General features: G+C 41.1%; 1 protein-coding gene across 1 annotated transcript in view; it reads right to left on the bottom strand.

Annotated features, from left to right (window-relative positions):
- Positions 1-225: 225 nt before the first annotated feature.
- Positions 226-22,638, bottom strand: part of RORB (RAR related orphan receptor B) — a 157,514-nt gene continuing 135,101 nt past the window's right edge. Inside the window, exons 8-10 of the mRNA XM_083577018.1 lie at positions 21,069-21,179; positions 17,696-17,808; positions 226-15,533 (exon numbers count right to left, since the gene is read on the bottom strand). Coding sequence (XP_083433144.1) covers positions 15,378-15,533; positions 17,696-17,808; positions 21,069-21,179 — 380 coding nt within the window. The 3' untranslated portion in view covers positions 226-15,377. The remainder of the gene's footprint in view (positions 15,534-17,695; positions 17,809-21,068; positions 21,180-22,638) is intronic.

The raw sequence follows: 22,638 nt of genomic DNA on the forward strand, positions 1-22,638 counted from the left end.
CCATTTATTTTATAGTATTTGATCAGTGCAACTAATAATTGAGCCTGCTCCTATCTGCATAGCCTGGCCTCTTCATTTGCCTAACCCCACTCAACATCCCATCTTTTGGCCATGCAACGATGTCACAGAATGCAGGAACTATCTATTAAACGGTACATTTTCCTGCTTTTAGCCAAAGGACAAGAGTAAATTTTGTGAGGGAAAAAAATCATGTCAAACAATTGATTTCTTATACATTTTTTTTTAATTTTCTTCAGCATTAAAGAAAGGAACTTCATCAACATTGATTGTCATTTACAGAAAACATTCAAAAATCATGTGTGCATTATTATGGAATGCTAACAGTATTGAACTAATAACTTACAGGACATAAAATAAGACAAAAAGCTATTACATTCTAAAGAAATAGAAAACCTTTTAAATTTTTTTGATGGGTTGAGGGGATGCTGGTCCTAAAACATTTATAAGAAAATAATAATAATGGTCACTTTCTAAATGAATCAGGCTGTAGTTTTTACTCACGTTCACATAAATATTAAACATGGGAGAAAGAGCAGAGAGAGAGAACGATGTCAGAAGGAAACTGCAGATGTCAAACAAATGTTTTGTCATCTGTTTGTGTGTTTGCTTTCTGTATCTAAAGGCCAATAAAATACATCGTTATTAATTTTATCATACAATTAAGCTTCATGGGGGGAAATTAATATTGATTCTATGAGATGTTTACTTCTAGGGAATAATAATAATTAATGGTTTCAAGTGACTTTTTTGACTGGGTATTTTTTCGTCTATCCTTGTTTTCAGGCCAGAACACAACTCTGATTCTTTGTTGTTGTTTTTCTAAGAGTGGTGAACATGCTTGATTAAAGTTGCAAACTACTCCTAAAAGGAAGATAAAATAAACTTACAACAATAACAGCTACAGCCAAGCACCAAATAACTTGTGGTTCCAACAGCACAGAGATGTAACATCTCACTTCACGTTAACAAAAGTTACTGGAAATAGGATAAAAATAGTTAACCTTTGAAACTTGGAAGTATATGAAAATCAGTTTCTCTCATAATTCTAAAAGCAAGGAAGCATTTCCAGGGATTTTGTTTCTTCAAAAAATATTAGAAAGTTTTATTTAAATCTTATTACTTTTTTTAAAATAAATTGGTCATCATAAAATATTACCCATGAAAATCAAACTTAGGTAACCTGCAAAGGCAACCCAAATCATTTGCACTTGTATTTGTGCTCCTGTCTGCCTTTCTCATAGCTGTAATACAGTGAAGGTTTCCCCCCCTACTATGGTCCTTAAAACATTTATTTGGTGAAGGTCAGTTATGGCTTCATCTTGTAGCTACTGAGTGATCTGACCTCAGATTCAAATAAGAAATGAAAAGTGTATAAAAATATTTTGTTCATTGGAGAGAAATATTAGATTCTGCTGATCCACACTGGAAAGGTTTGTCAAAAGGCATAAAGCTCAATTCACAATATTTTTCCTGTGCAAATCCCATTGAAGCAAATGAGAGCAGCACAACTTTGTACCAACAGTTTAATGCAGTACTCGCCTGGACTTACACACCTCTCATTTATTTCTATGGGATGTGCACAGAAAAATATACCAGTGGATTTGCTCATATGCTCTTTGAGCAATTGTTCTGGAAACAGAATTTTTCTAATGCACAATTTTCAGTGCACAGTCCCATTTGGAACATTTCATTGACAACTCTCCTCCTCCTCCCTGTTATAAAGCAGGAGTGTGACACTAACACCAAGGCTGTTCAAAAGGCTTTATCTATTACAATCAGTTTCCATAAAAAACTGAAGAGTACATTACACTCATAGGAAGCAAGTACATAATTTGCTCTTTGATGTTTTTTTTCTCTTTATAAAAGCATTACAAAGTCTTATGCTTAAACAGAGACATAGGAAAAAAATCAGTGTTTTTAAACTGTCCCAAAGATATTTACAGGAAAAAATACAGAGACAGCATACATAGTATTAGACCTTCTGTGAGTATATATTATTAAAAGTAATTCCATTTGAAAAAATATTGTATTTGTCTTCTACATTTCTACAATACATATTCAGGTTTTACTTTGCTTTTCTTCAGTGTTGTTGATCAAATGAGGCAGATGGTAGAGAGTTGAGTAAGCAAAAGAGATTGTGTAGCTATTCCAAGTCCTAATTCATGTAAGTCGCACCTCATTTTTACAACCAGAGCAAGTTACTTTGACACGATAGTCGTCTGAAGACTGCTTTTTAAATTGCACCCTTCCAATCATGGCCGTAGCCAGGATTTCGGGGGGGGGGGCTGGGGGGGCAGCCAAAGCTGTTGAGCTTTTTTTTGTTGAGCTTTTCTTAGGAGATCACCCCCTAAAGTTGGTGAGCTTTTTAGAGGTTTTTTTTTGGGGGGGGGACATTATAGAGTGATTTTTGGTATTGTGACCAGTTGTGAAATATTCATCAAATTCTCTGATATTTTCTACTTCCTGATTCAAGTGAGTATCAAAGGCCAGCCCAGCAATACAGCTGAAAGATGCCATGGCTTGGAGTTTGGCAATCTAATTGGTAGAAAATTCAACACTTGCAGGGCACTTACAAATCGGACATGATGGCATTCTTAAAGAGGATGTCCTTAGTGGACTGTTGAGATCATAATCCAGCACAAGGAAAGAGGTGGTGCCTAAGGGTTGTTGGGCTGAACCCTTTATTCTCACAGTCAACAAAAACAAAACACAACCTGTAATGGCTGTGCTAGTTATCATCTTACGTGTCCACCTGGATCTACTCTGAAAAGGTTCATGGAGCTTCTGCGAGAGATAAATATATCCTCAGCTATATCCTCAGAACTGCCTCATGCAAATCTCTTAGGGCACTCTGTTCAGATGTCCTTTCTGATGCCTATTGTGGCTTTTGTACCCTCCTGTGTTTTCTCCCCTGGCAACTATGCCATTGATGACATCCTTCTCTGCCCCTTTATTCACCTTAGTGTTGTTGCTTCCCCAGGAGAAAGCAGAGCTACTACAACTGCCATGTTCAGCTGCTAAGTGTTTCTGGTCCTCCCATGTGACAAAAGATCTGGCCATGGACTAATGTGAGTGCTTGAAATATCAATGGAAGAAGCAGCCCTAGAGTGGGGGAAAGTTAGACAAAAGGCATTGCAGCATTCCTACCTACATGGATTCAAAAAGAAATTGGAAAGCCTCATATATTTCATTTGTGCTTTATTTATGGCCATGGATACAATCACTGTGCCTCTGTGTCTTGTAAGCTGTAGGCCGGGTTGCAGGCAAAGAGAACCATATTTGCTAACGCCATTTGATGGCTTTCCAAAATAAGTGCAGGAGCAAATCCTCACCACCCAGAGAGGAATGCTTGCTTTGCATGAAAGAACTTCTAAAGGTCATGTCATTGTAGAGCATCTTATTAAATAACACATTTTTTTGCCTGATTCAGACATTGAAGTGACACATTGAAAAGAACACAATCATAGTGCATTTGATCCCTAGAAGAAGCTGACAGACTAATCTATTTTGCTTCAATTCTTTAAGCTGGGAATCTAATCAAAGACAAATATAAGTGCTTTTCTCTTTCTTTAAATAAGCTGTTTTAAGTAGAATACTCTTCAAGGTAGAGGCTGTTCTCTGCAGCAGCCCAACTGGCTTGAATAATATATGCTGCCTGAATAATAAAGGATGAATGTGGCAATGTAATAAAACAACAACAACAAGGTAATGTGTGTTTTTTTTAAAAAAAATATTTCTGAACTCCATTTGCTGTTGAACATACTTGACTGTTGCCAATTCCCATCTATGCTAAAGGGTATCTGCCTTTTCTAGAAACAAGCATACATTCCCCTCTCACACAACAGCAGTATTTTCAGTCACAAGTTAGCAGCTCCATCCTCCAAAAAGAATAAAACAAAAAACCAACAATTATGCCATAAAATAAAATCAACACTGGTATCTATAGTAGATGAAGCTTTTTCTTTATGTTAGCTTACAGAAGACAGCGTGCAAAGCAAACATTTTCTGCAAATGTTCATAAAAAATAATAACACTCAGATTTTATTGCTGCTATATCCAATGCTGTTGACTTTCACTCATCCATTGTTCTGTGGTTGAACCACTGGGATGAGAAAAATAGGCAAGTATTATACATCAAGTTACTAAACTCACTGTACGCAGTTTAATCCTCATAATCTGCAGTAATGCAGAGGACCATTTGAGCCCCACACCACAGGTGCCTCTCCTCACAAATGTTTGTGCGTTTCTTTATTCTTTTTCATGTAAACTGAGCAGATGAATTTTTTTTTAATTATAAAACACTAGTATATGAGCACAATCAATCCATGTCACTATACATTCAGATTGCTGTTTTAGGAAGAACTGTTGCATTAGTTACCACTGGAGAAATATCAGGTACCTTCTCAACAAGAAAGAGCTACCGTTTCTCAATGTCATTGAGGGGAAAAGTATAAACATAGCTGGTTTGAGGAAGAATTACCTAGCCATAAATTTTAGATAGGAGGCTTATCAGAGTAAAAGATTACTTAAATTTTTTCCCATATTTAAGGTTTCACAAGTGGCAAAATGACCAGTGTGAATATTAATAATGTGATATAGAAAGTAGAAGGCATTATAAAATCAAATACATGTCAAGACCAGTGAATTTTAAACAGAACATTCAAATACCACCCTTAGCCTTGCTTCTGAAAATACTCTTCCCTCCATTCTAAATATAATTTGGGGGAAAATAAGTTTAATGATTTCCATTGAATTTACTGCTTAATAAATGCACTTGGATTACAGTCCAAAGTCTGCAATCTTAAAATGTATTTATTTTATTGTAATAAACAGAACTTGCTTCAAACTAAATGTGCTTAATAACAGGCCTAAATTCTGCAAATCTTTGTACTATGAAGCTTTTACAGAGTATGCATAAAAGTAATATTTAAAGTTCTGTGGCTTCAGAGATTGCCCCTGTGTCTTTGGTGTGTGTCTTATACTAGACAGTCAACTTTGTCTGGACTGTCAAGGGGAGGAACTAGAGCAAGTTGTAGAGCACATGCTTCCTGTGGCTGAAGGTTCCAGGTTCAGTCCTAGCATCTATAGTTAAGGGAAGGACCTGTTGAAATTCGATTTCATGTTACATAAAATGCTGTGTTTTAGCTGCATTGTATTCCAGTTGCTCTACAGAACACTTTAGGCATGTAGCCAGTATTTTCCTATAGAGCTTCTGTATTTCCACCCACGGGTGACTGAGTTTTATGTTTGGCTCATGGTTGCCCATATATGCAAATGAAGCTGCTTGCATCCCAAAGACACAGCAGCAGGGGGCTGTAGGTCTTTGGGTGCTGGTCAGTCTGCATGCAGGAGGAGGAGGAGGAGGGAGACATAGATTTTGGAAAGCTCCTTGGTAATAGTGTCAGATGCTTAAAGGCTCATGCTGGGACCAGTGCGAGAAAGTGTGTAAAACTGGAAACAATGTACCTCTGTTATTTTGTAACGTTTGAAACTTTGTTCTGCAAGTAAAGGTTTCAAAACGCATTTAGTATTGAAGATTTATTTCTGCGAAAAGTCAGATCAGAGGTCTTCCATTGTTACAATAACTAACAGGACCTGACCCTCAGACTTGGAGATAATCTCTATACAGTTTATGGCTGTCTCAAAAAATCAAACTGGATGAATTAATTTGAATAGGAAGCAGCAGCATTTCCCCCCTTGTTGTTGTTGTTTAACTTTCTCTTCTGTTCCTGTTCCCTCATCCATTATTTATGTAGCATTTTAATTTTGCAAAGGATTCAAGCCAAGATCTTGCTAGGCAAGAAGGGTACGCTCAACTGATCACCTCTTTTATTTGCTGGTCCAGGTGCCTCCAGCTGCCAGGACAGCAACACAGGAAGCCATACAAATGACCTGACAACATCTTGGAATAGCAATGGCTACGGTTTTATTGATTCCAGATGTCAGTTGGCTTTGGCATGTGTCTCAAAACAACCAACCTAATTGTTGCCTGATTCATGGTCATTCTTGGGATCCCCGTATGACACACATCACATAGGACAATCCCTCCAGGAAACCATTTGATGAGTTATATGGCCTGTTGGGCCCATCTGGGTTTTCAGACAGAATCCTTTCCCCCAAACACCTTTACTGGGGTACCTTGATACTTTGATCAAAAAGCAACAAGTGGGTTCCTTCCTACCACCCCCCCCATTTAGACTAAGGGTTCAACCCAGTCATAGGTGCCAGCTCCTATGGGCTGAGGTGTCTCAGGGGGCTCAGCTCCCCCGATATTGAGGTGGGTGAAGGAGGCCAAGCACCAAGCAGAGCACTCCCCGCCCATGCCTCCGCTGCCTCTGCCACCTCCTTTCCCCCACTCCCAGTATTGAGGCCAAGCATCTGTGCTGCCACTGCCTCCTTCTCCCGCCATCGCTGCCGTGGGGTTCTCGACAGAAGTGTCTGTGGCTCAGGTGGGTCCACAAGTGGCCAGCCCCCCTGTGGCCAGGAACCTTGCTGCAGCGCTCCATTGCTGTTGTCGCCACTTCTCCCCCTACTGCTGCTGACTGTGGCTGCTGTGGTGGATGCAGCGGCGGCTGCCACTCAGGCCCTGCCAGCCTCAGCCATGCTGCAGCCCAGCTGGCAGGGGGCTCAGTGGGCTGGGTTAGGCACTGGGCCTCCTCCTGGCTCCGTGTGTGCACACGTGATGTCACAGGCACATACCATGTGCCACGCAGTGATGCCACAGGGGCACTACATGGCGCTGAGCCACTCCAATGCTGGGCCCAAGGCGGTGCCTCTGAACCCAATGCCTTTTTCTCCCAGCAAGTTGTGACAGTTGCTGTGAGGGAGGTAGACAAAATCTCCAAAATGGCTCAATTTGTCTGCAGGCAAATTCCTCCCTGGCCCTCAATACTGTGACCTGAGTGACCCCACTGCAAGGCCATACATATGCATGGCCCATTTACCTGGCAAGAAGCCAGTTTAAATGCAGTGGAGATGGACCTCAAAAGTACCGCCCCTAGCTTGGCCATGATTGGCCAGTTCAAATTTGATTTCACCAGGCTGCAACTGCTGCTGCCACCGAGATGGTAAGCGGTCTTTCCTGCAATGGTGCAATGGTGAAGTGTTAAAGTAAAGACCATGTTCACAGAAATGGATGCCTTTAGATTTACAAACTTTTCATAAAACTTTTGAGATTTTATAACCCATATCCTGTCTGCCCTAATGTCTAATTCTTCCCCTAAACCCCACAACCATCTCCTCTCTTCTGAAAGTTATTTATCATCACTGATATCTAAGTGACCTTTCCAAGCTTGTGGGTGAACAGCATAGAACAGCCTTCCAATACATCGAGCTTTCCAGATGTTTTGGACTATAACTCCCATCATCCCTGGGCACGCTGGCTGGGACTGATAAGAGTTGTAGTCCAAAACATCTGGAGAGCAGCAAGTTGGGGAAGGATGGTGCAGGATGGCACATGAGTTCTGAGCACATTTACCCATCTTGTTTCTCCAATTGTTTCTAGAATGCGACATGAAAGAGAAAGGCTTAAAGCAGAGAATTTAAGTGGGCAAATGCATCAATAGCTTTATGTGGAGCCTATGCTGTACCTTTGGTTCCACAGGAAGCTGCCTGATCTCAGGTCAGACTATTTGCCTATCTGGTCCAGCTCTGACTTGAAGCAATCTCCAAAATCCTATGGAGAGTTCTTTTTACACCTGCTACAAGATCCATTTAAAAAAAACAAACAAACCAAAACCATAGAGATACCAGTTGCCTCCTACATATGCAACAAGTGCTTTACCGCTGAACTGTGGCCCCTTCATTGGACATCGTTTGAACTGGGAAATACTGTTTCCAGGATCTCTAATGACCTCATTTGAAGGGGCAGTTCCTAAGCCAATCTGAGGGGCATTTTTTGATTTCTTTTTGGCCAAATGAGCTCTAAGAAATGTACTGCAAGAAATGGTAGGACAGAGCTTACACACTTTGCCGGCGTTCTTGCAATGGCATAAGTTTTAAAAAGTACAGGTACAAATCATGGAACCGCTTCAGAGATACCCACCAATCCACACAGTACTTCCTTTGCACGATTATAGGCACATACTGCTCAATTGTGTGGAGAATATTTGGTAGCAGAAATGAGAGTGTGAGCTGGCTCTAATTCTTTTAAGGGTGAGATACCCTGTGAAGTGCTTTGGTCTGTCAACAAATAGAGGGGCTCAGCTGGATGATTCTTTTGCAATAGGAACAACTTGGTTGTTATTTTACTGCTATCCCATATATTTTTCCATGTGGTAAATCAGCAAAACTGTAGCAATTATGCAAATGTGTTACAATTGTCTGTCAAAGATCTTGATCAAAACACACTTACATAGATTAAATCCCAAGTCCTGCTGCCTTAACAGGGACTTATATCCAAGCAGGTGTGTTTGTAATGGTAGTGCAAGTAATCCATCCTTTTTTTTTTTGACCACAGAAAATGCTTTGCAGACCAAATGTTAAATATGCCAGTACTGTACTTTGAAATTCTATTTATATGGTCAGAATTTGATTCTGAAGGATGGAAATTCACAATATGGATCTCGTGCTCACAATCGAAGTGTGAAATCAGTGGTGCATTTTGCTGAGGAAATAGTAACAGTGAATTCAGTTTGTAACCTCATCATCTCTAATAGCTGGCTTGAAAGCCTTGTCTGGGTCTTCCACATTTTGGCATCTCAAATTGTGCCTTTCAACACATTTCTAATAATGGTTTCCTTATTATTACTGTCATTTTATATATCTTATTATTTTTAATAAGGTAATATCCCTGAGTGGCATACAGTGCAACATCTGCATCAAGCAGTGATTGTCATTTACAAAGTGAAGATTTAAAAGGAAAGAATAAGATGGCCCTAGTGTTCGATATACAGTTCTTACAGCATATCAGAGACACTGGTTAGTTTATAAAGAGGAGGCAGAATGGCTGAGTCATGTGTACACACACACACACACACACACACACACACCTTTTTAGTGTCCAGAAAAAAATAGCTGTTTGTCTCAAGTTTCAAAGTTTCAATTCCATATGCATTTCGCCATTGATCCCATATTACCATTTTGGAAAACACAATTGCACCCTGATGCAAAGCTCTTGGATGGGTGGCCTGCGGTGCTATTTCCAACAGGGAGAGAAGTTGTGGTTATATAAAGGAATGGTAATATGAATCTGTCTGGGCATCATAGTCTCTACTTCACATAGTGAATTCCTGGCACAGGGCAATAGTTTGGTGACCTTATTTTTGGACTGGACCATTAGAATTCTCGTTTTACTGGTGCAAACCTCACTATGTGTGCTTATTTGAAAATGAAAACCTGCCTGCTGTTGGCATCCCACCTCCCTATTTGTCTGTCATTTTTACCACGTTGATAGTGTGGAGTTAAAGTGAGTACTGATCTTCAGCCCATGTAAATATATCCTCAGATTCAACAAAAACAGATTCAACCCAAATCCTACAGCTTGGGAGCATCCCGACATCCCCACAATGTAGAACCCACATAGAGCATCAAGAAGGAAAACAAGAAGATTATGTTAGATGAGAGTTGAAAGAGCTCAAGACCTCCCTGCCTCAAATCCTGCAAGGTCCCTAACACAAACCAATCATCAAATATATATTGCATTTGGAAACAGCTTGGTTTAATTGAGTGTCTTCTATTACCCTGTTTTCCTAGCAATCAGTAAAGTAATCTTTCCATTAGAAGGAAATATGACTCTTGGAATTAATTCTTTATACAGAGAGCCAGCAGGAGTGACATTTATACAAAATTAAGTCCCTGTAGAAGTGTAACAAGCAGTCTACATCTGTCTGCTCAGACACTGAGAATAAAGTGGCTCAGTGCTTTTACATTATCAGAATACAATATAAAGTGTTATTGCTGTGTTGGTTCCAGAGGAGGAGAGACAAATCAAGTAAAGGAAGAAGGGGTATCCGTTACAAGGACAGCTTCTGTTGTCTCGCCATATCCTGTTATTTTGAAGAGGGAAAGCAGAAGAAGAAAGAAGAAGCAGGAGGCAGTCCAAGAGTATTCAAAGGAGGTTTTTCCTATTCAGTTGGCATGGAGCTCAGACTCTTATTTTGTAAAACAATTCTTTATCAGTCGCTGAAAAACCAGTGCCATTTATAGTGTAACTTCTGCCTGTCTCTCTGTTGTTAAAAGCACAGGAGCTTTATAAGGGGCAGAAGGAAATATGGTGATGTGATACCCAGAGCCACTTGGAGGGACATAGCCTGTGGTGATGGGGTGGGAAGCGGAAGATCTGATCCCGGTTTGGTTAATGATTCTAAACATCATTGGATTAATTTTTTTATATATACTTCAAAATAATTCCACTTTCAGGAGACTGCATCTACTGAGACAGGAGACTGCAGCTATTGAGATGTGATGTAAGAAAGGCATGTATAAAGAAATGGAAGGAAGGGGAAATCATGAAGGAAGGGTACACACACAATGTGGGTTGCCAGTGCGGAGGAGCAGATGAGTGGGAGGGAAAAGGACAGAGTGCGCATGCACATTCAATTGCCTAATGGCATCCGTCTCACCAGGAGATTGCAGCTGCAGAGATAAGAAAATGAAATTCATTCCGCTATCTGGAGAGGTCGCTTCCTGGTTCGCATGGAGAAGCCCAGTACCAGAAGCATGCAGCTGCATTGAGGCAGCACCGGATGTTGAAATTCTGTGCCCCCAACAATTTTGCACCCAGGGCTACAGCCCCTGTGCCCCCCCCCAATGCTACACCACTGTAAACATGAGTTGCCAACAGCTGCAGGGAGAAGGTCAGGCAGGCCAAAGCTCAGAGTGATCTCAGGCTTGCAAGAGAGGTTAATAAGAAAAGAAAAGGTTTCTTCAGCTATGTTTGAAGCAAGAGGAAGAACAAGTAATAGTATGTCCCTTGCGTGCAGAAGATGAAGAAATGCTATTGTGTGACAGAGAGAAGGCAGAACTGCTCAACACTTACTTCACCTCTGTCTTCACCCAAAAGCAAAGTGATGCCCAACCTGGTAAAAGCAGAATAAACAATGCAAGGAGGGAGTTGCAGCCCAAGACAGGAAAAGAGGAGGTAAGGGAACACTTAACTACTTTAAACAAATTCAATTCTCCAGGACCTGAAAAGCTGCACCCAAGGCTACTAAAGGAGCTTGCGGATGTAATCTCAGAGCCTCTGTCTATAATTCCTGGAAAACAAGTGAAGTGCCTATGGACTAGAGGTGGGAAAATGTTGTTTCCATCTTCATCTCCATCTTCAAAAAGTGGTGTGGTGGGGAAGAGAAGACCCAGCTAACTACTGTCCCAGCTTTATGTCAATACCAGAAAAGGTCCTGGAACAGATAATTAAGCGGTCAGTCTATAAGCACTTAGAAAAGGATGCTGTGATTACTATCATCCAGCATGGGTTCCCCCCGTGCCAGACAAATCTCTCTCTCTCATAGAGTTACAAGCTTGGTGGATCAGAGGAATGCGGTGGATGTAGTGTATCTTGATTTCCATAAGGTTTTGACAAAGTCCCCCTTGATATTCTTGTGGTGAAACTGGTAAAATGTGGGAGTTAATTGTTAGGTGAATTTGTAGCTGGTTGACTGATCAGACCTAGAGTACTTACTAACAGTTCCTCATCATCCTGGAAAAAACCTGACAAGTGGGGTGCTGCAGGGCTCTGCCCTGAGACCATTGTTGTTCAACATCTTTATAAACAACTTGGGTGAAGGTATTCATCCAAACTGGGAGGGGTGGCAATGCCACAGAAGACAGAATCAGAATTCAAGATGACATTAACAGATTGGAGAACTGGGCCCAAACTAACAAAATAAATTTCAATAGGGACAAATGAAAGGTTCTACAGTTACACTGGGGGGCGGGGGGCGGGGGGCGGGACGTGGTGTGCTAGTAGTACATGTGAAAAGGATTTAGGGGTCTTAGTTGAACATGAGTCAATAGTGTGATGCAGCTGCAAAAATAGCCAATGCTATTCTAGGCTGCATCAACAGAAGTATAGTGTCCAGATCAAGGGAAGTAATGTCAGAACACAATTTAATAAGGACACTGGGAAGCTGGGAAGTGTGCAGAGAAGGGCGACCAAGATGCTTTAAGGGTCTGGAAACCAATTCTTATGAGGAATGATTGAGGGAGTTGGGTATGTTTAGTCTGATAAAGAGGAGACTGAGTGGAAACATCATCTTCAAATATCTCAAGGGCTGTCACATGGAGGATGGAGCAAGCTTGTTTTCTCCTGCTCTGGAGCCTAGGCCCTTAACCAATGGATTCAAGTTACAAAAAAGGAGATTCCGACTAAACATTAGGAAGAACTTTCTGACAGTATGAGCTGTTCGGCAGTGGAACAGTCTCCATTGGAGTGTTGTGGACTCTCCTTCCCTGGAGGTTTTGAAGCAGAGGTTGGATGGCCATCTGTCATGCATGCTTTAGCTGAGATTCCTGCATTGCAGGGGGTTGGACTAGATGACCCTTAGGGTCCCTTCCAACTCTACAGTTCTATGATTCCATGAAATAGAGTGCAAGATCTTCACTAGTTCTAATGTAGGTCAGGCATTTAATGATTTTGTTCTCATTTACAACAAAGGACAAACATTTGTAAATTACGTTGGAATCTCTAGGTGGCACAGCAAATTAATTTAGGAAATGAAAGTGAATTTGCGTATGTCAGTTAATGTGTTGCTATTTTGGAAAATGGGGTACTGGCTTAAATCACCACCACCACCAAAAAACTCATTCTACTTTTTTTTTTTTACAGCTGTGCTTTTCCAAACTAAAGTCTGGAATGCAGAGAACAGATTTCAATAAAATTAGGAGCTGCATATAGTACAGTATGGACTTTAAAAAAGCTTATCCCAAGTCTGATGTGATTGCTATGGGCCATTGTTGTCAGAGGGTATAAAGAATATATTTGTGTCATAGAAAAGAGGCAGTAGAAGGTGGAACATAATGGGTTGCAGAAGAAAGGCAAGAGAGGATACATCCTATAGTATCTAGCAGGCTTCCAGGAGGTTTGGAAGGTGGGCCAGGGCAGTTTTAGAAGACCACAAATATGTTGCAGAGATGGCAAGGTTTATACATGGATTCTTGTGTCCTGACTAGCATCTTCTATAACCATCCTTGGATAGCTGTTGAAGGACAACACATGCCCAAGGCATCTAAGATGCACCTTTGAAGAAGACTGCTAAGAGAGATTGGACCCAGTCTACAGTTGGGAGAAATCTGCTCTTGGAATGGCTCTGCCCTTGCAATTCTTAACACATCTACAACCGTAGGGGTTGGGGAGTAGGGGATAGGTTTCATATGAAATCTCTTAGATGCTGGTGGAATGTTATGTAGAAGCTCTGTGGCTTGAGGATTCATGGTTCAGAGATCAGGGGCATTAATGTTAGGTGCTTCAATGGGTTGAACTAGCACTCCTGTATTGTTTAGACATACCAGTTGAGCAATGAAAGCCCTGAATTTGAAATGAACTAGTGAAAACAGCTGTTGATCCAGACACTGGGATATTAAAATTGCATTCAACAATGGGTATGCAGATGGAAAGCCTCCACTTTCACCTCACAGCCTCACAATAATACCTTAGTGGATGATAACAGGTTGTTTGCTCTTGTAACTTTTACTTTACTCCTTCAGAGTTACATCACTGGGCTGCTCCATCACCCTTGGGGAATATCAGAGCAATAGTGATGTTTTTTGTTTGACGAAGTGTTAATAAAATAAACTCTTTCTGATTCACAAAAAACTGTTTTGGACAAGTCTACATTTTACTCTGTGGTTTAAATACTCTATTGGCATTGTGTCCTATAATATTAGGTTTAATATATGTTTTATCACGGGGGGGGGGGGGGGAATCTCCCAATAACTTTTTCTCTGTCCATTTGAATTATCCAGACAAGGCTTTGGCACCATAATACTAACCTGACTTTTCATTCACTGACTGCGTACTGCATTCACATTATATACAAACTGATCAGAAAAGGTACCATCTTGTCATTATACATGGGTGGATGGCAGAGCAAAATCCTAATTGCCCAACATAAAACTAGCACATTACATGAAGAGTTAAAAATGCAGAAGAGCGTCCCTAGAAAATAGGCATCTTTTAAGCTACAGCAAGTGTTTGCGTATTCCATATATGTGTGTGTATATATGTACTATATTGGTATATAGCAGGGATGGCTATCTGGTGATTCATTAACCAATTTCATCCTGAGTCTGGGGTTGCTACCAAATTTGAATCAAGTTGTGGTTAAACCTTGCCTGTAGTTTTATTTGGAGGAAAAGAAATGTTGATTTTATGTGTGTTAATGCTTTTTAAACACTTCATCTCTCTTGGGCATATTGGAGCTTAGCCGCCCAGCATGGTGAAGTAGAGATGTGCAGCAAAATAGACTTCTGGCACCTGACTGCTGTTTTAAGGATAGAGAATGTCAAAACCATCCATCCCTGGTATATACTATCCATGTATGTATACACACAGGACATGATCCTTGCCCATGTGTTAAAAGATCCCCAAAGGGCATAAGGGAGCCCTGTTTTCACTTATTCCTCTCAGTTTGTGCAGAGCATAATGGAAATTTACAGAGAATGGGAAGTCCCTAAAGCTTGTTCATGTAAGCTCAGACGGGGGTATGGGAGGCACATAGAGGCCACCCATTGCCCAGATTCCTCTAGAATGCTGCATGCACATGGCCAGGAACACTGGCTGAGGAGAGGGTTGAAACAGAGCTCTTTTAAGCCCCCTGAGTTATCCTCCATGCACCCACACGGCATCCAGGCAGGAAAGGCTCATGCCCATATATATATATATACACCTACACACACACACACACCTGTTTCCAAGACAGCCACATATTGCCACATGCATTTAACTAGCTAAAAACATAGAAATAGGTAAGCCTAGTTTAGTGGAAATTTCTTAAATTATATTTGAACAATAAACAGCAAGAGTAATACCGCAAAGTACTCCTCTGTTTTCATTTATATCTACAATAAACTTCTATAAACAGTTTGTCTCCCAAAAACAAAGCCCCCAATAAAATAAAATCAAAAATAAAGGTAACACCCAGTGTTCTATATTTGCAAATTTCTGGTAAGTTAAAAATAAACAAGACAAAACAAAAAAGAAGGGGAAAATTAACATAAAGGGAAAAAGAAGAGAAACAAAAACAGACCCCACTCAGAGGTGCATATTTACATTCTTCAAACTGTAGCGGTGAAAAATAATTCTATTAAGTGCAGGACATTCCTAGTGTTGCAGTAGTGACATATTTAAGAAAGTCTCCATGAAAACAATTCTTTTGTCTGAAGAGTGATGCATTCCATGAAATATTCTAGCTTTGCCTTCACTTGCAGCCAGTGGCAGAGTCTGGATTGAACAGTTCCTTGTATAACGGAGGAAACAGTGTATTCACTATATCGGGATGAGATTGTTTAAATACCTGCAGTTTTTCTCCGTGCAAGTTGCAAAGTGCAGTGATAGTTGGTATCTTGGCTACTAACTATAAGACAGACAAAGAAGCAAATGGAGAGAAAGTTTATTCTTAAAGAAATTGTCTCATGAAATCCTGATTTCTAAACTGATTGGCTTTCCCGCTGCAATTTTCTTCTAAAAGCAGCCGCTGTGCATGAAAATGACACAGAGAGGTGTGTGCATGCGATTTGGGTTGGGGCTTCTGAGTGGGAAGTGGGGTTCTACATCCTCACATTGCTGAAGCTGCTATTTTCTGGCTACCTGAAGGAGCACCACCTGCCGTATAGATTACCTGGGTCTTAAGATCAACTTCAGAGGGCTTGTTTTATGTGTTAGGCCACTAGGTATCTAAGGACAAGAGCTAATGCCTTTTCAGTGGTGGCACTACAGCTCTGGAATATCCTCTGTGTGGAGCCAATAGGCTCCATCTCTGGCCAGTTTCTACAGAGAACACTTTTCATTTGACAGATTTGTCATGTTTAAAACTTTACTATTGATGTTTCTCTCCAGTAGCTTTATATGACTGCTTTTTAGTTTTATTTATACTGGTGTTTTTAATGTGTGGATTTTGCTTTCTGATTTCCTCTTTCTTGTGTTGTGACATTCCTATGAGTACCCTTGGGACACAGGAGCAGACTATGAGCAATGGAGGCAAATATATGGAGGCACACATTCTATGCCTGTATATTTTCCTTTCCGTGGCTAATAGCAGCTCCATGGGAAAGAATTGGACCATAACATACAGGAAGCAGAAGCCCCTGGTGTGTGTGTGTGTATGGCTGGGGTGGCTGGCAGCTGCCTTACTGACACTAGTGTTGCTGGTGCTCATCAAATGATATGGGGTGCGGCAGGGAGGTGGCAAGGTCAGGAACACTGCACACACTCAGTGATGGAAGCACCGGCTTGGCTTCCCCATGTTGGGAGAGCAGCTCTGGGGGACTGCGGCCTCGTCATGCTGGCTGCTCCTGATGGAGGGGAAGCGTTGGAATTCCCTTCGCCGTACCAAAGACCTTATCCAAATCAGCCCAGCTGCTTTATTTGGTTATTTTTCTTTATAAAATAAACCCAAAGCAGCTAATAATAATAATAATAATAATAATATTAATAATAATAAGCATGAAACACCATAAAACAGTTCCAATTACAGTGAAAACAGTTCAGATAATGCATTCAAATTCACACAATAAAACTAAGAGCAGAATACAACAATTCATCATGAAGGCGGTGGGACAGGTCTCTGCTGTAAAATTTAATTAGAGCCTAATAAGTTTTTTTAAAAAATAAAATAAATTAATTGTAATACAAATTATCAGAGCATGGGGATTGAAACTGAATTATTTTTCTTTGAGTTTTTATCTTGACTGATGCTTTAAATTGGTGGCTAACATCAGCAAGCTTGACATGCAGTTGTATTGTGCCTATTAGCCTGTGATCAGCAGATCAGCTGGAGCGAAAGGGCATGTATTCTAGCTCCATCAACACAGCTCCAAGTGCACAATCTATTGCTCTACATGCAAATCCCTTCACACAAGGGATGCAGCAGATTTTAAATTCTGGGGTAGATTCTAGCATGTGTGTGGAATAGAAGCCATAGCAATGTTTGAAGATCACATGGTGAGTTCTGATATACAAGGAAAATTCCTGGGTAGGAGTGTGAAGAACTATTTGATTCAAACAAGAAAGCCTTTGGGGGCAGGAACACTGGAATCACTAATAAGGTAAAGGTAAAGGTACCCCTGCCCGTACGGGCCAGTCGTGACCGACTCTGGGGTTGCGCGCCCATCTCGCTTAAGAGGCCGGGGGCCAGCGCTGTCCGAAGACACTTCCGGGTCACGTGGCCAGTGTGACAAAGCTGCTCTGGCGAGCCAGCACCAGTGCAGCACACGAAAACGCCATTTACCTTCCCGCTATAAAGCGGTACCTATTTATCTACTTGCACTTAAGGGTGCTTTCGAACTGCTAGGTGGGCAGGAGCTGGGACCGAACAACAGGAGCTCACCCCGTTGTGGGGATTCGAACCGCCGACCATGCGATCGGCAAGTCCTAGGCGCTGAGGTTTTACCCACAGCGCCACCCGCGTCCCTGCGGAATCACTAATAGCCAATCAAAAAAAGAGGGGGAATTAAAATCAATATTAATTAACTGTACACTTTTTACGTAGGAGTGTCAGTTTGTGTACTGAAGAGCTACCTTTGCCAAAGTCTCATCGTCAAGATGATTCTTCTGGATCACATGTTGAAGTGCAAAATAAATCTTTTCCTGAAGCTTCTGGACTTTCCTTGGTTCCAACAGCCAAGCCCGATCTGGCCAAAAGAAATAAAATAAATTCAAATGAAGGCATAAACTAAAGCCAGAAAGATGGAAAGATGACTTGTAGCAATAGGTGTTAATAGTGTTGTGGTCCCAGTTGCAGAGCCACCCCTCCTTGCGCAGAAGCTATAGCTAAGGCATAAAGGAACAAACTCAACCAGACTACAATCTGGATTAGAAATGGACACAACTTTATTGATTCCAGATGCAGGTGGACTTTTGCTCAGGCATTGGGTGCATATCCATCCAGCCTCCTGCTAGAGGGCTGAAACTCTGACAGCATGGTGCCAAGGTTTATGGTGTCCCCAAGAAGCCAAACTACCAAGGTGGCCATTCCCACCTGCCCCACACTTGGCTTCTGGACAGAGACTTCCACTAAGGCCCCTCTAACAGGGTATTCTGAGTACACACCTGATCTTTGGTCAGGGTGATGCACCAATTCAACTGGGACCTTGATAACTAGGATTCCACCCAGTGCCTTACCTGCCCAAAGTTGCTATGGGGAAAGTTGCTCATTTTGCTGTGGGAAAGGCAAAACCTCGCCTGTTTGCAGGCAAATTTCTTCCTGGCTCCAAATATGGCAACCATTAGTAACCAGAGCAAGGTCAGGTATTACAAGGAGGTAAACATGATTAAAACAAGCAACTACAATGAAAATATGGTAAAACAAGGAATAGTAAAAAAACTAACAAACAAGTGACTTGGAATGCAAAATAAGGTTAAACAAGACACATTACAAAAGCATGACAAGGAGGGAGGGAGGGTTTGCTCTTCTGCCAGCTGTGATGAAGGTGCCAGGCTCAGTTGGCTTTAAAGCATCCCTGGTGGACTGGAGAAGAAGCATCTGCTTCCCAGTCCATGAGGCTCTGCTCCCTCAGGCGCCCAGGATTTGGTGGGCAATCCCACCCTGCAATGTGTCCGGCCATGCCCACGAGTCCTGGCTGCCACGACAGGCCACAACTGCCTTCCACCCGAATAGGGTAGGTGGCCATTGTAACCCCACCATCAGGAGGAAGTGCAATATTTTAGCTCCCCATCTCAAAAGAGCTAAGTTTTTAGTACTTGGGTTTATCTGATACTAGCTTTCAGTTTAGGTGCAGGTAGCACTGCATTCCTCTCTACCCTTGCCCTATGGCTTTCCCAGCCCCTGGAAGATGCTCACATATCACAGCTGTACTAGGCAGGTTCTGGGGAAAATAGATGTTTTGGAATCTTACCACACAATCTAACAGACCACTGTGTAAGTCTATGATTGGGACACTAATTTGTGAAACTTGAAACCACAAAACTTTAAAGGACGTTCCACTGAAAACAAGAATGTTTGTTTCCATTGCAAGCAATGTGGTTTGAACCAATATGCTGAATGTCCTCTCCCAGTTCCTGCTCTGACTGAAGATTGGTGCTTTCTGGTTCTTGGACTAGAAATGGCATCTTTTCTGCTGTAGTTCTGAGCCTCTTATTTTCTCATATGTGGAGATATTTGGCAGTGGCCAGAGCAGTCCTGGTTTAGCTGCTTTTCTGCAATTTTCATTTTTTCTTTTTATTATCCTGTTGATGAATTCCATCAAGATAATGCTGCATGTAACGGGGGCAACAAAATAATACTTCGGTTCTATCCTTGAAATATCAAATAACTGCCAGGAAAACGTCCACAAGTTTAGTAATGGAATTGAATTAAAGTGCAATGGAAACTTTGCTGTACAATATCCAGAGTTATATGGCTATATAGTCCGTATGCCATACCTGTTCTGTATTCAAACATGCACACAGCAGCAGTTGTAACTTGTAACATCAATTCTTCTCCTTCTCCACTAATCCTATTTTACAGTTTGGCATGCCTGGCCATTCCACCCTTCAGGTTTAGCTGTGCAAATTGCCACTGCCTGAAAGCCCACCTCCTTCCCTGCAGAGAGGTTTCTCTTGGTAGTTCCATTGTCCTCAGCATCTTAAAAGTGGTTGGCATTCTCTCTGGCAGTTGTGTAACTCCCTCCCCACAGAGATACATCTGGCATCTTCTTTATGCAGCTTTTGGCAAATACTGAAGATGCTGTTGCAATACAGTATACAGTTACTGACTCACACTTGCATGCATGGAAGGGTTAACTTGGGCCCTGAGCTCAAGCTGCCAATGGGTGGAGTTTAGTGGGCTCCCAGCAACTTTTGATCCCCCCCCTTTCCTCTCTCTGCTGTCTTCCTGGATGAAAGGAGTCATGTGGAATGGCTCCCTGACAAAGAAAAATCAAGTGAATGAATCTCTCTAAAATAGATTTTACACCCTGCAGCTTTCCTAAAGCTTGCACGATCCTTTTGTGATGAAACCAAGTTCTTTTCTTTTAAGTCATTTGGATCCTTTTTTCTTCTTTGCTTTTCTGCCTGTGGGTGGAGACTTTTTTTGCTGTAACTCCTGAAACTCTGAGTAACCTCTTCAATTATTTGGAAAACTAAATGTCTGATTTATTCTAGTATTTTCATGCAGATTGTTTGTTTAAAGATTGATGAGGTGAGATTTAAATCTAACCAAGTTTTAATGTGCCTGGTAGCTATGAGAGACTAAAAAATCTCTTCCAAGCCTCTTTCTCCAACAGATGTAGCTCTTTATGCTGGCTGTTGGCACCTGAGATGTATATCTTTTAGGAAACACATCATTTCTGTGATTTCAGGTTGTTTTCAACATTGTGTTTTAATTGTTGTAACCTAACAACAACAACAACAACAACAACAACAACAACAACCACCTACACTGGTTGTTCAGCCGCTGCTCTCTTCCATGTGAAAAAGGAAGTGTCACCAGGTTATGTGCTGCTGTGAAGCACTTTAAAAAACCTGCCACATGAATCAGGATAAACTTACCCACTATGCAGAAGCACTGCAATATAATACACTATGGTAAAGTCCAAGCCATGCAGTAGAACAGTGTGGTCAGTCCCCAGCTAGTATGGCAACGGTTTGGCGTGATAGCACCATCCATCACCATCTGGCCAACCATTGCTCATTCCTGCTCTAGCACATATTTACCCAAGTTTGTTCCTGTAAACTTCAGGGATCATGTAGCCCAGCTTCAATGCTTAACCTCTTCAGTTGTAATTTTTATTGAATTACAGACAAAATACAAGACAGATCAAACCTATTCAGTAATTTAACGTACGTACTTATGTGAAGAACAACAGTAACCAGCATAGGCTGAAAAGAACTGGAAATAGTGAAGTTTTTATGGGATGCAGGTGGGAAAGTATAATTTGTTGAAGATAACTACCTGGTGATATCAGAACAGCAGATGAAAACAAGGCAATTTCCTCCTCAGTCAGCTGCAAGGAACATAAATTCTTTGCAAAGTCAAATGCTTCGTTCACGAGGTCATCAGAACCTGTGTGCAGAAGACAGAGTCAACATAAAATCATATTGTTTCACATGTAATGTTTTCCCAGGAATATTATTGTGATCAAATGCATGCATGTGTCCATAATGAATGGGCATCAGTTCTCTTCCATTTCCCTTACATCCAGGCAGTGAAACAAATATATCATGCAGAAGAACCAGTCAGTTTCCTACACTAACAACACATACATTCTTGGTGCTTAGAGACAGTTATGAGGAAAAGTAGTTTCAATCTTCCCTGAAGAGCTGCTGATTGAGATCAGAACATTAGCATGAGTACATGAGAACTGAGGATATTTTCTCTGGGGTCTGTAAGGGATGTTCAGCAAGCATGGCTTTCACTGCTATCGTACTTCAGTGACAGGACAACAGACCACTTGTCATTTTTCTTATAGCTACTAAAGACAGAGAAGGCCCATTTCTTGTGCAAATGAGAAGCTAACTAAACTATTGCCTTTGGGCGATTTATTTGAGGCCTTATACAACTTGCCTCATATATATCCTAAAGATACAACATTTTGAATCCAGAGTTCCTGTGAGTGAAACTCCAGTCAGGGGAAGTTCCTACTGGAAGAAGTTGGTTGTATTTTGTTGATTCCTCCTTTCCATCTGCAACCTCTGAAATAACTGCTAAAGAGCATCATACTCTGATGAACATGGTAGGTTGGAGGGGAGGTTTAAGGGGGAACTGGTAAAAATCATCTTTATTGAGTGGGAACCTTAGCTGAATCTCATGCTCTTTCACAAGTTCTTCCATCTATAGAGGTAACTCTGGATCCAACCAGTACCCTTGAGTATGCCAGAAAAAAGCACTGGATCCAACCTCGTGGAAAACTCAAAAAGAGAAAGAACCAACTATTGTGCCGAATGCTACAAAGAAGGCTAGGTATGTTTTCAGTTACTTTTCTAATCTTTCTGTGTAATGAGTTATAGTTTTACAGCAGATTATCAGTTGTTGCCAATTCAATAGTCAGAAAAGAACTCCTCCCACAAGCTCGATTGAAACATAACAACATAAGTGTGATATGAGGTTCCAGTCAAATATATAGTTGTATGTGCTTATTTACTCATTTAAAGCACTTTTACTCCAGTCTTTAAAAGAAGAAGACAAGACTCTCCAGAGTGGCTGACAAAGTTCAGAGATAAGAAATAAGAAGATAAGAAATAATTCCAACTCATTTCCACCGGAGTTTAACCTGTGCCTTGTATTGTGGCTTAAATTTATTTGGCACACTTATGAAGGTACACTTATAAGTGGATACTAATAGAATCCCTTTTCATGAATCAGCTTTACCTTTTGTTCTTGATCACTTCACGATTATTATAATTTTACTCTGATTACTCTCACAGTTTATATTTGAGCATTAATTTTGTTTCTACCATACAATAGTAATATAAAGGAGGCTCACAAAAAGATATAAAGCAGTGAAATACAACAGTACAAATGG

Source organism: Podarcis filfolensis, assembly GCF_964270895.1.
Source record: "Podarcis filfolensis genome assembly, chromosome: 11".
Classification (NCBI taxonomy): domain Eukaryota; kingdom Metazoa; phylum Chordata; class Lepidosauria; order Squamata; family Lacertidae; genus Podarcis; species Podarcis filfolensis.